At 44.6% G+C, this 14,179-nt stretch overlaps 1 protein-coding gene and 1 non-coding gene across 3 annotated transcripts in view; both read right to left on the bottom strand.

Moving 5' to 3' along the window:
* SMOC1 (SPARC related modular calcium binding 1) overlaps positions 1-14,179 on the bottom strand; it is a 138,062-nt gene that overhangs the window by 59,910 nt on the left and 63,973 nt on the right. For both annotated transcript variants that reach the window (XM_057732165.1, XM_057732164.1), the window contains exon 3: positions 13,012-13,124. In XM_057732165.1, coding sequence (XP_057588148.1) covers positions 13,012-13,124 — 113 coding nt within the window. The remainder of the gene's footprint in view (positions 1-13,011; positions 13,125-14,179) is intronic.
* LOC130852723 (U6 spliceosomal RNA) lies at positions 11,472-11,575 on the bottom strand. Its single transcript, XR_009053450.1, has one exon. It is a non-coding gene; the product is annotated as a U6 spliceosomal RNA (small nuclear RNA).

The following is a 14,179-nucleotide window of genomic DNA, read 5'->3' as shown; positions in this document are numbered from 1 at the left end:
TTAGATTACTCTTATTGAAACAATTTTCCTCTGGCAAATCCCCACCTCCTTTTCTGTAATGCTTTCTCATGCTCTATTAAGAAATCCACCTTGGAAAAAAAAAAAGACAGAAAAAAAAAATCCATCTTGAATTGCCTCAGACCTTCATTGACAACTGGGATCCCCTCCAAGGCACCTTCTATCCTGTGGCTACATCTCCCCCATACCCACCCCTTTTCTTGGTGCTTCTTTTGTAAAATAGGAAAAGGTGAACCGTATGCAAAGCGTTCAGCATTCTTAGTAGCAACTACCAAACTAGTAATGAAATGACATCTATCATGTACAGGAACATTTCCTAGTGGGAAAAAGTTAAACTAAAAGCAGAAGGCAAGTGGATGTTTAACTCTCCTTGGCAGTGGGAGTATAAGACCTTTTTTTCTTTTTCTTTTTTCTTTATAATCTGCCAGTTGCTTCAAATCAGTTAGTAGGTTTTTTGGATTAAGCTAATGCACAGTGAAAATTAAGCATCTTCCTGTAGGTCCACCCAATAACTTTGTTTCAGGGCAGTATTTTTAGCAGGCACATTTTCCTTTTGTCTGTGTTCCCTATAGGACCTCTAAGAAATTGTTTTTCCATGGGCACCATGTACCCTCACTGGATGATTGAGTCTCTGGGACATCTGAGGTTGCCACGCATCCCTCTAGAATCTCTCTCTCCATCAGAAGCTGCAGGAGAACATTGTTTATTGCGTGCACTGCAAGATTCACCTGGAGGGCTTATGAAAACAGATTCCTGGGCCCCACCCACAGAGTTTCTGGATTCATTAGGTCTGGGGTCGTCTGGATAACATGCGTTTCTAACAAGTCCCCATGTGCTGCTGCTGCTGCTGGTCCAGGGACCACACTCCAAGAACCACTGTTTTAAAAGACACTTCATCACTCCATCCTTTCTGGCATTTATCATGAAATACTCAAGAAACGAATACTTTTCTAGCTGAGAATTTGGGAATAAGGGGGTCTTGGGACAATATTTCTTTCCAAAGTTTTTCTGTTCCAGTTGTTTTGATGACATGTGATCTTTTAATTCATGGATCTAGTGATTGAGGCATTAAATCTTTTGGGTGATTTCACACATGGAAGAAAGTTTGATTGCAGTGAGAAGAGAGAGGGAGACAGGAGAGATACTGTAATCCTTTCGGTCTGGCTAGCATGAGCTGTTTTTCCCTCTGTTTGGAAGAGGTTTTCCCACAAACGTCCCCCTCATCTTTAGTCAGGTCTGGCTGAGAAGCAACAGGATGCAGAAGGAAAAAACATGGCTTTGGAGGCAAAATGATCAGAGTTTAAATACCATCTCTGTGTGACTTTGGCAAAGTCACTTAACCGCTCTGAGTCTATTTATGAAATAAGGCTAATGGTGCCTACCTTGAAGCTTACTGAGAAGACAAAATGAGATGAGATACATAAAGCATCTAAAATAGTGTTGGGCGTAGAATATGTACTCAGCACAAGCAGATTTCGTCCTTTCCCCTTCCTTTTCACAGAGAGGACGTAGGTTGTACCTTCAAAGCACTGCTCTTCTTCCTGCCTGTAGACACTGTCTCCTGCTCTATGCCAAGTCTAGGGAGGACTGTCTGCTGGGGAATGAGGGATTTTCCTTTTAGAGTATTTGCCTCATCCTCCAGAATTTAATGGAGAAGATGCAAAAGGAAGATAATTCCTCAATTTCAAATCCTCCTAAATGTGGGAGTCCTTGTTAACTATGTTTTTTATGAGTCAATGGTGTAACGTGGCTGCCAAGGTGATATAAATCAAGCAGTAGTGTGTTTAGAACAAGAGATAATCCCATTCTTCCCCAAGTTGTTTCTGACCACATCTGAAACACTGTGTCCACTTTGGGGAAGGACACTCTATAAGGGGGGCCTTGGCAAACTGAATTCAGAGAAAAGAGGCCAAGAGGAAAGAGAGACATAAATCCCTGATGTGGAAATGAGTGATAGAACTAAAGCTCTTCGCCAGAGCAAAAAGAAATACTTGTTGGCTATAAGAGAGGATTTCACAAGGACATAATGGAAAGATCTGTCTTCAGATCTTTCTGTGGAAAGTGGGATTTCTGTGGATTCCGTAAGTCCCTTAGCTAGAATGGGGGTCATCTGTTGGAAATTACAACTCTCGAGTCAACATGTAGAGAAGGACTTTCCAACGAAATTGTCCCCAAATGCATTATGTTGTCATTGGTGGTAATAAGCTTCCTGGTTTTGGTGGCAATCAAGCAGAAGATAGATGACTGCTTGATGAGAGATTGTCTGTGGATGTGGGGGGCAGGGAGAGGAAGGAGATGAACCAGATACATCCAAGGTCTCCTTTGACCCAGAAGTTCTGTGATTCTACAACTGTGCCCTAAGTTGAACTTTCCCTGCTTAAGAGTAAGGTGGAAATTTATGAACTGGTACCTAATTATCAGTGTTAGGACCATTTTTCCAAATATATGATGAAAAACATTTTTTTTTTTTTTGGTATTTTCCAAAAAGTGCAAACACCATCCCCCAACACACAGATAAAGAAAGATATTTTAAAAATCTTAGTGTTAGGGCTTCAGGGACACAGAGAACTTTATTTACTTGACTTTTGCCCTCCTGTTGGTGCCTAGAATGACCCGGGTTTTGTAAACAGCAAATACAATACCTTGTGCTCATTCACTTCTATTTCCATTTTTGGGGAAGTTATCAAATATGTTTTTATGCCTTAAAAATATCCAATAAAAAAGTCCCTCTTGTGCAGGAGCTTTGTTCAGATAAGAACTGTGACAATCTGGCCAGTGGTGGGACAAAGGTGGCCTGCAGGGGTGGGGGCTCTTTCTTCCTTCCAATATCTGACTTCACTTTCAGTTAAACTTTGCTGCCTTCATCCCTCTCCCCTTCCACGTTCCTTTCACTTTTCCCTACTTTGACAGGGAAAAAAAAAATCTGATCCTGTTAATTCTGCAGAGGAGTTTCGTTGACTGACCTGCAGGGTCACCTCCCAGCATGTCATACACGTCCACAGCAGAGTGGCCATAGCCCTGAATGTGCGTGTATTAATGGCTCTGCCTGAAAGCTTCCCGAATAAGTGTTTGCTGTGGGCCTACTATGTGCCTTACCCACTGGATTGAACGTTAGTCTCATAAAATTCTAAAAAGTGTTGAGGGGACCTCCCTAGTGGTCCAGTGGCTAAGACTCCACGTTCCCAATGCAGGGGGCCTGGGTTCGATCCCCGGTCAGGGAACTAGATCCCACATGTCGCAACTAAGACCCCATATGCCACAACTGAAGATCCCGTGTGCCATAACTAAGACCCGGGGCAGCCAAATAAATAAATAAATATTTTAAAAATAAAAATTAAAAAATAAACAGTGCGGAGGTTACTCCCAGAGGTCATCAGTTTAACCCCTTTCCCCCACAGCACCCCTGCTAAATGCCCATTCAGTCCTACTTGCCCTCTTCCTGGGATGGAAAGTGAAGTTCTCTTTGAGTAAAATATTCCATCTGTGGATTGCTCCTCTTGTAAAAAGTTCTTCCCTAGTTTGAGTCAGAATCTGAGTCATTAAACACTTTACTCAGTGATCCTGGGTCGGCTCTGCGGGACTATTGAAGAAAAAGCTATTGTCAGCCACAGACCACATTTGAAACAACTCTCCTACATCCTTTGGTCATCTCTTCCCCATCTGCCCTTTGGTTCTTCTCATCTTCAAACCAACCTCTGGCTCCTTTGAATATTCCCAACTTTCTCACCTGACTTATCCTCATGGATATGCTCCAGTTTGGCAACATCATTATAAAAGATGGCGGGACTTCCCTGGTGGCGCAGTGGTGGGGATTCCGACTGCCAATGCAGGGGGACATGGGTTCGATTCCTGATTCAGCAAGATCCCACATGCCATGGAGCAACTAAGCCTGTGTACCACAACTACTGAGCCTACTCTCTAAAGCCCATGAGCCACAACTACTGAGCCCACGTGCCACAACTATTGAAGCCTGCATGCCTAGAGCCCCCGCTCCACAACAAGAGAAGCCACCACAATGAGAAGCCTGTGCACTGCTATGAAGAATAGCTCCTGCTCGCCACAAGCCACAATTAGAGAAGCCCAATGCAGCCAATAAATAAATAAATAAATAAATAAATTTATAAAGAAAAAAGGTAGACGTCTTAAATATAAAAAATAAAATAAAATAAAAAATAAACTATGGCAATCTCCTTTAAGAGGCTGCATAGAGTAGTGGTTAGGACCAAGAACCCTGGTGCAAGGCTGCTTGGGTATGAATGCTTACTCTGCCAATTGCAAACTGTGTGGCCCCGGGCAAGCTATTCAGCTTCTCCGTGGCTCAGTTTCCCTATCTATAAAATGAGACTATAATAGTGTCTACTCACAGGTCATGGTGAGGATTGACTAAGTTAATGTGTGTCAGGCACTTATTAAACACCTTGGCACACAGTAAGTGCTATACAGGTGTTGTTATTATTATCTGAAAAAGAAAAGAGCAGCAGAGAGGGTGCTTGAAGCCTCCATCACTGACCCTCCCCTTTTCCATAAGCAGCAAGAAGGCCAGAGAAGCAGGCCTCCATCCTCCCCTCCCTCCCAAGTACACCCCCTTGCAGAAGAGCAGCTGAAAATACTGCCCAGAGCTTGCTCCTTTCAGTTCCACAATAGACTGTAAGGACAGACTCACCAGGGACTATGGGGAGGTCAGATGCTCAGCTGGGAGCACCCAGACCCTGCAACTTGCTCCAAAGCAAATGATGCCAGCCAATCTGGGAGAGGATGCTCAGTGGCCATAGGCCATCGGAAGGAGGATGGAGCAATGGTTGCGGGAGGCAAGTCATCACAGAACACAATGGATACAGTGTTAGAGCTTCATCCACCCTCATCTTGCCCTCCTCTGCACCTGTGGGTGACCAGGGGGTGCCAGTTCTCTCACTGAAAAGATGATAGTGGTGGCTCCCACCATGTGTGAGAGATTAGGTGAGTCACTTAACTAGACAAGTCCTTCCTGCACAGGGAGGCATCAGGCCCTGTCCCTGACATCATTCATGAAATTAAACATTTACTTTCACGTGACCCCCAGTGGGTACAAGGATTTGTTCTCAGGTGATGAAAATATTCTGGCATTAGATAGTGGTGATGGTTGCACAACTCTGTAAATATACTAAAAACCACTGAATCATATATTTAAAGGGAGAAATTTTATGGCCTGTGAATTCTATCTTAATAGAGTCACTATTTTAAATAACAAAACCAGGTGGCCAGCCCACAGACCACTGTTTGCCGACCTCTGGGAAGAGCTCAACTATCTTTCCCATTTCATGGTTGAGCAAACTGAGGCCAAAGAGAAAGAAAACTAACATTTGCTGAACGGCAAGTATGTGCTATGTTGTGAGCATTTTCATGTAAATCATCGTATGCAACATCTGGTTGTTTGGAACAAAAGCAATTCAATGAAAACACATGTAAAACAAGTAGTAAGATGCCCTGGGCACAGTAGATGGTCAAATTGTCCTTTAACAGAAAAGGGCAAAGAAAAGCAATAGCTGACCCAACAGTGGGTCTCCTGACCATTACGCCATCTGTACATAAAGAATGGACTTAAACATTTAACAGCATGACTGCTTAAAAAAAAAAGTTGGCACAGTCCACTGAAACATACAGAATTGGCTGTATTTGGAGGCATCCAAAGGAACTCGTTATGCCTGGAGATGCTCAGAACATTCCAGCTACTGATGCAGCCAAGCTCTTAGTACTTTACCTAGAGAGCCCTCTGCACTGTCTGAAGAGAGATCCCCACGATTGCTCTAGGTAAGATAGTTCCGCATTAAGACAAAAAGATGTAGCCCTTGGACTCATCAAAGGTGGGACAAATCCTTTCCCCTAAGTCAATGCTCAGTGCTCCAAGCCTGCCAGCGTTTCATCAGCTGAGGTCGACAAAGGCTCACTATTGATGCAAAACATCCATGCCTTCAGCGCTTGCTGAGAACATGGAAGAGGGAGACCCAGATGGCAAACCCAGGTGCTTCCAGGGCAAGCTAGTCACACAACTCAGCCCACAGGGGTGATTTCAGGACGCACCGTTCTGTACTGTGGGGGCAGGGAGAGGGGACGCTAAAAAGGAACCTCAAGACCTGCTTCCCAGCTCAGGCCCAAGCACTCAGGAAACAAACTGCAGTTCCCCAGGTTTTAGAAAATGCAACAGTAAGAGCTATAGAAATGCTGACAAAGGGAGCCCACCATCTTTGCCAAAAAGCCACAGAGCGGGCTTCCTAGGTGGCGCAGTGGTTAAGAATCCGCCTGCCAATGCATGGGACACGGGTTCGATCCCTGCTCCAGGAAGATCCCACATGCCTCAGAGCGACTAAGCCCGTGCGCCACAAAGATTGAGCCTGCGCTCTAGAGCCTGTGAGCCACAACTATTGAGCCCATGTGCTGCAACTACTGAAGCCCACGCACCTAGCGCCCATGATCCGCAACAAGAGAAGCCACAGCAATGAGGAGCCCGTGCACCACAACGAAGAGTAGCCCCCACTCACCGCAACTAAAAGAAAGACCACACACTGAAAAAAAAGACAACACAGCCAATAAAATTAATTAATTAATTAATTTTTAAAAAAAGCCACAGAGCTTCTCTTTGCACTTCCAATTTCTGAACAAAGCATCATCGAGAAGAAATTACAGCTCCCCAGAGCCCTATGGCCAAAAAAAAAAAAAATTACCTCGGGAAATAAAAACGCACATATATGTGTGCATTGGTGTGGGGAGCAGTGATTAATGTGAGGGAAAATGGGGAAAGTGCGGATGCCTGACAGAGCTATATCAAGACAGACTGTTCCTGGAACACGGGGCTCAGAGTGGGCAACATAATACTTTTTTCACATAGCAGAAATGTTACGAATGGTGTTTTATATTCTACTGGATTATTAGAACCACAATCCATCTACAGAAAAAAATTACAATGGCTTGGGAATGTATTTGGTAACAACCACTAATCAACCACATCGTTGCTCAACACTAGAAGGCAATTTGGGAGTAATCATCAAATGTCTTAAAAAGTACATGTCCTTTTGACCCAATATTCAACTTCCAGAAATTTAATCCCCAAGTTTCCAGAATTCATGGTACATTCATACAATGGAATATAATGCAGTCATTTAAAAAATGAGGTAGAGTTATATTTAATTAACCTGGAAATAAGTCCACAATATAATTAGTATAAGAAAGCATTAGATAAAAATGGTACTGATGAACTCAGTGACAAGAACAAGGATGCAGGTGCAGAGAATGGACTGGAGAACTCGAGGTTTGGGAGGGGGCGGGGGGTGAAGGGGAAGCTGAGATGAAGTGAGAGAGTAGCACAGACATATATATACTACCAACTGTAAGGTAGATAGCCAGTGGGAAGTTGTTGTATAACAAAGGGAGTTCAACTTGAGGATGGAAGATGCCTTAGAGGACTGGGACAGGGAGGGTGGGGGGGACTCGAGGCGGGGGGGGAGTCAAGGGAGGGAGGGAATATGGGGATATGTGTATAAAAACAGATGATTGAACTTGGTGTACCCCCCCAAAAATAATAAACAAATAAAATTAAAAAAATAAATAAAATAAATTAAAAAATAAAAAAAATAAAAAGTGAATGTGTTTCAAGGGAAGAAAAAAAAAAAAGAAAGCATTAGAAAACCACATATGACATTTTATTATTTTTGTCCTCAATAATAGTAAGTACACAAAGGAAAAAAAAAACTAGTGGGTATAGACTTAAGTGTTGCTACTTCAAAGAGATGAAATCACTGACTTTACCTTTCTGCCTGTGTAAGAGGGTGAGTCAAAAATTATCTGCACTCCGGTTATATTAAAACTTCTGTATATTCTATAGCCAGAGTGCAGATAATTTTTAACTCACCCTTGTACTTCTGTATTGTCAGAATTTTTTTTACAAAGTGTATATGGCTTTTTTATTTACAAAAAAAAGAAAATATTTCTCTTTTGATTATTTGATTAAGTCTCATACACACACACACACTGTGTAAATGAGCATCTACAACCATTGTTCTACTAGCTTCACAGTATGGCCATGTCATAATTTGAGCATGACTCTATCTTGGATATTTAGATTGTTTCTAAATTTTTGCAACTATCAGCAGAATTTAGATGGAAATCCTTGTGGCTAAACATTTGCACATATTTTTAATTATTTCTTTAGAATATATTCCTAGAAGGGAAATTTCAGGCTTGAGATGTGGATACGATTAAGGACTTTTGACCCATATTGCAAAATTCTCTCATAAAATGTCAGTGCCGAGTTACTTTTTCAAGTACAATGTGGGGGTAGCCTTTGCCCTCCATCCAAGCTGGAATATTACTATCTCTTCTCCAAGTTTTAACAACTTGGTAAGCAAAATGATACATCATTATTTTTATTTGTATTTAATTAGTAAGGAAAATAACATCATTTGTAGTCACTGGATATTCGTTATTATTGTGTGACCTGCTTATGTTTTTTATGTTCAGAAATTTTTAATTTGTATATATTTTCTCAACAACAAAAATCACTCAGAATCCTAAATTACTGACTTGTAAGTGGGCATTTGAAATACACCCAGTTGTACACATAGGGTCTTGTGTACTAGCTACTACGTCGTATGTTTTCATATCTTTTCTGCATGTAAGCTCCTTGAAGGCACAGGCCATGACATTTCTTGAATCCCCCATAGCAACCAGCTCACAACCCAGAACACAGCAGAGATCCAAAATAACTGAGATGAAAAAATACTGTGTCTGGGATCTTCTTTGAAGCAATCCAGTTTGGGGTGGGAGATGAAAATAGAGTAAAGGTGAAACAGGACCAGCTACATGTTAATCGTCGTTGAAGTTGGGTGAATGGGCACATGGAGTTCATTATACTATTATTTCTACTTCTTTGTATATTTGAAAATTTCCATAAGCAAAAGGATTTTTTTTTAATGTTTGCTTGATTGATTGGTCAACAGCATCAGAGAGGGGACTTCTGGAATAACAATGGTGATGAAAATGAATTACGTATGCATCAAGGACACTTCTGTACCATAAAAATGTTAAGAGCACAGGCCTTGAAATTAGGCAGGCCTGGGTACAAATCCTTAGTGACCTTGAACTTGTTATTCAACCTCTCTGAAACTCAGTTTTCCAGTGTAAATAAGGGTATTAACAACTACCTCAAAAGGTTTTAGTGAAGATTAATGGATGTAAAACTCAGTGCCTGGTACCAAACAGCACTTCATAAAATGTTGCCATCATTATTATTCAGTGACGCACAAGCCTGACAAGCTCCGGCCAACATCCTGGTGGTGGTGACCCAATACCCTTCCCTACTGAAATCACCAACACGGCCATGATCTCAGTTCATCGTACTGGGCCGCAGACAACAGCTTGGCAGAGGACTCGGTAGAAGAGATGTCAGGAGTTACACTCCTGATACCCAGAAGAGAAAACAGATAGGACCACAGCAAAGGACCAAACCAGCAGCTCCCAAACTCACTCAACAGGTCAGCAAAAAGCCTTCACTCCACATTCCAATGATGCAAACAAGAACAAGAGGGATGAAGCCCTTACAACACTGGGCTGTTCACAACTTGGACCAAACACTGGCATCACCTGCGGAGCTTGATTTCAATAATGTCTGGCTCCCTCCCCCAGAATTTGATTTAAGGGTCTGAGATGTGGACTAGATATCAAGGTTTTTAAAAACCTACTGTTCTAATGTTTACCACTTTGCTGCGTGAGCTGGGGTGGAGGGTAGCGAGGGAAGGGGTCAAGGGAAAACAAATGAGAGAACAGAGACCATTGCATCCCACATGAACCCCATTAAAGCCAACCCAGTCATGTGGTCCCAAGCTGTGTCCCATGCTGGACAAACCCAGTCCCGTCAGGGTCCTCTCACTTCCTCCATAAACTTCAAGAGCATGTTACTGTATAATAATTCACAGGACTAAAATATGTTATTAACACCAGGATACACGCATGTAAATATTCTAAACCATATTGAAACAACGTATCTGGTCTCTCAGTTTGGGTCTTAAAAAAAAACAAAAACAAAAACAAAAATGTCCAGCTAAGTGATAGAGGAGTTAGGGGGAGGTAGAAAAGCATTTTTTTTCTCCTAGCCTTTTGGCAGCCCGTCAATGCAATTGAAGCACACTCAAAGAGGCAGCCTCATTTTGTGAAGTGATTGCAGTCTCTTTGATCAAGGGAAAAGGCACATCCATTTCAATCACTGTAACAGGGACGGCCCGGCCGTCTGGCTGCCTGGCTGCCCACCGGGGAGAGCCAGCCTCGAGCCTGCAGACACATGGCAGTGTTTAGTGTGTCAAACAAATGAGAGGGCTCTTGACTGTCTATCCAACCTTCGCTGAACTTCAAGGGCCCCCTCACTTAGCAATCCTGCCCGGACTAATCTGGAAGTTCCCCTCCCTGGCAAACACCACCTGGTCCAGCCTGGCCTCACCGAAACAAAAGCTGGCCAGAGGCTGTCTGTCACGAGGCAGCAAACGCTTCAGAACCAGGAGAGCAGGGGTCAACCGTTCTCATAAGCAACACACTCAGGACTACAGAAGCCCAGAGGAGGGGGGGGAAGGATTCCCCCACCTCCTTATTACCTCTACCCCCGTCTTAGCCCCAGACTCGGCTGCGACAGGTTTGATTTTCTCCCGCATATGTGAATTCTCAGCACAAAGATCACCTGCACTCTTTTCACTAGAATACGTGATAAATAAAGAATTGATGGGGGAAGTTTCAGCAAAAGGTTTTCTTTTCCTTAGGTGACATCACCTGTAACATCTTGGGAAGGTTTGAGTAGTAGAACCAGCGCAGAGATGGGGAGAATGGTGACAATGATGACAGATATTTATACAGCATGTATGTGTCCCAAAGGTTTTACACGTGCTGACTTGTTTAATTGTCATCACAACCCTATGCGGTAAGCTACAGCGATGCTCGATAACAGCGATAATAATAGTAACACAGAGCATGTATCATATGATGATAATTATTACCACACAAAATAACAATGGAGATAATAATCTCCACCTTTCACATAAGGATATTGTGACCCAGAGAAGTTCAGTGACGTGCCTGAGGGGTGGGTGGATTCACACCCAGGCTGTCTGGCGCCATGAGCGGTGCGCTAACCACAGCACTAGACTGCCTTCCTCCAGTCCACACCTCAGAGCCTCCTTTATTTTTCTTTTCAATAGGTATTTTTATTACTATAGAAAAGAAACAAAACGGTATAATATCCAAGTTAAAGGAGAGAACTTGATTAAAACTCTAAGAATGGAATTTTATTACATATTTGTGTTTGATATAGATACGAATTTTAATATTTTTATACATTTCATCTAAAATTTTGCACCATATGTGTATTTTACTTATTTTGATAGCTACATATTAAAGAGTTACATTTCTGGGAGAATTTTGAGAAGGGGCAAAAGTTAAGATAATATATGGGACACTTCACAAATTTGTGTGTCATCCTTGCACAGGGGCCATGCTAATCTCTGTATCGGTCCAATTTTAGTACTCGTGCTGCCAAAGCGAGCACTCGGAGCCTCCTTTAAAACGGCCAGTTCAGAGGACAGCAGAGCATGGAGGGCTCTGGAGGGCTTTGGAGCTGGAGGGATCGGAGCTGGACTCCCAACTCTGCCTCCTGCTGTGGTTGCATCTTCTGTAAATGATGACAGTAACACCTCCCTGGCAGGCGGGTGGTGAGACTTAAGTGAGAAAATGAGTAAAAGCCCCTCTCACAGGGTGGGCAGCCAAGGTCAGTTTAACCCAGTGGCCCTCAATCCTGGCTGAACATCTGAATCAGCGGGGAACCTTTAAAAAATAGGAGGCCCAGTCCCTACCCCACCACCCCTGTGCATTTCTACTCCCACCAACAACTGCCTCTGAAATCAGCAACCCCCTGGGCCCAGTCCCAATATGAAACCTGAAACCCAGAGGACCAGAGGCCAGCCTACAGCCTTTACCTCCAGGATTCAGAAATGCTGGGAAGCTTGGAAACTCCTGAGGCCTCTGCCTCCAGCCCTCAGGTGGCAGGCACCCCCAGATGCCACCCCATTGCACAGAGGGCGTCTCGGCACCAGGTCCGTGCCAGTCAAGTGCTGACCCGCCCTTGTCCAGGGACCCTCCCCACTTCCATCCAGCCGCCTCCGCCTCCTAGACTGCGTCCCCACCTCCAGCTTTCCCGCCCCCCGCCCCCCACCCCGTCGTCCCACGCTGCCCCACGCTGCCCGGGTTTGTCTGTGCCAACGTTAACACAGCCAGCGCTACTTTTACACAAGCTCCAACCAGATCACACAGGAGCAGAGGCAGGACGGCCTGAAAAGACATTTTAGAATCTGTGTGCTTGCACACACGCGTGCGTACACACGTGCGCACAGACACCACACACACCCCACACACACAGACACCCTCACGCACACAGAAACCACACAACACACACAGACACCCCCACACACAGACAACTCCCCCCCCACACACAGAAACCATACAAACACACATGCACACAGATACCACACACCACAAGCACACACACACTCCAAAAACCACAGACACTTTATACGCAAAGGGGGCACGGCTTTGTTCGAGGCTTGGGGGCGGGAAGAAGGGGTGTACAGAAGGGGTGGTAATACACAGTGAAGGGAACATGGGGGTCGCCCGTGGAAACTGGCGAGGATAAGAAAAAATAATCAGCCTACACTTGACAGGAGAGAAAAATGAAGACGGCCAGCAGGGAGGATGTGGACCAGGCAATGCCAGTTTCCTGGCTCGTACCTGCATCAGCCTTTCAGGACCCGCTGCCAGCTGGCAAGGGGTGGTGTGGGGGCCCAGGAGGAGGACGCAGGCCCCAGAAGGCAGCACGGAGGGTGTCAGAGAGCCCTCAGCTGTTTCCAGAAAGCAAGGCCTTCAGGGCCCTCCTGCTCCCGGGCCCCTCCCCGCAGCCTCGGCCCAGGGAGAGAGGCGGCCAAGGCCTACCTGGGTAAAGGAACCATCCTCGCCACACTCCGGCACAAACACGGCCTCCTGGGGCTTCTTGGCCTGCTCGAGGGCCTGAGCTCGCTCCAGGCGACACTTGCTCTGGCCAGCGTCTAAAAGAGGAAGGAGTGCATTTCAGATTCACTTGGATCCCACACAGGAGCCATGGACCAAACGGCGGCTGGTTCTAGAAATGCTGAGAGAAGAGCATTCTGCCGTGGGGGCCCGCACACAGCCAGCTGGCTGTCCCAAGGACACGAGAGCAAGGGCTGGTGAGTGCCACGTGGCCTCACCTTCCTCTTTATGGGTATTCATAGAAAAGTTGGGGAGGGTCATATTTATACCAGGTGCTGTGTATTCTTTTTCTCCCAACTAACCCCAGTCCCTCCTAGGAAAAAAAAAATGTTCTACTTCTATTATTTTTCACTGGGCTTATTCAAAAACATGCAAGCCCAAGGAGTTTCAAAGATGTTTTGTAGTTCAAGAACTTCAAGCACTTTCTCTGGGAAATCACAGGCTCTAGAGCAGCCAGCTTAGCCTCCCACAGTTCCTATACTAGCTCTAACCAGTCCAGGGGTCACAAACTCAAATACCTACAGGGCGTAGGAAAGTGATATAAATTAGACAAGGGGCTGGGTGTGTGAAGAATGGCATTTAGCTTGGCGACACCATAGGGAGTGCCGAGGACTGTGGCAAACTGGAGAACAGGCTCCTCTTTAAAGGAGGTAGGGACTTCCCTGGTGGTCCAGAGGTTAAGACTCTGCGCTCCCAATGCAGGGGGCCCGGGTTCAATCCCTGGTTGGGGAATTAAATCCCATGTGCTGCATGGTGCGGCCATAAAAAAAAATTAAACAAGATAAAGGAGGTAGCTGCTGCTCAGCTCCAGCCACGTGTTTGCCTGGCGGGAGGCAACGTAGACCTCCAAGCTCACCAGAGCTTCCAATTTTTTATGAGAAGTACGAATATCCTGATTTTTAGGTTGAATTTCCCAATTTTTAAATGTTGTCTCAAGTGTTTTTAATATTATTAAACATGTGAGCAGACCAAACAAAATACATCTGTTGGCCAGCAATCTGGAATCCCTATTCAGGAGCCAGCCATAATGTCTTGCCATTTTAAGCATCTCTACGAAAAAAGAATGCTAAAAATTAAAAGCACTAGCCAACTA

Source organism: Hippopotamus amphibius, chromosome 4, assembly GCF_030028045.1.
Source record: "Hippopotamus amphibius kiboko isolate mHipAmp2 chromosome 4, mHipAmp2.hap2, whole genome shotgun sequence".
Taxonomy (NCBI): Eukaryota; Metazoa; Chordata; class Mammalia; order Artiodactyla; family Hippopotamidae; genus Hippopotamus; species Hippopotamus amphibius.
The sequence above is the reverse complement of the archived record's forward strand: the minus strand, read 5'-3'. Positions and strand labels throughout refer to the sequence as shown.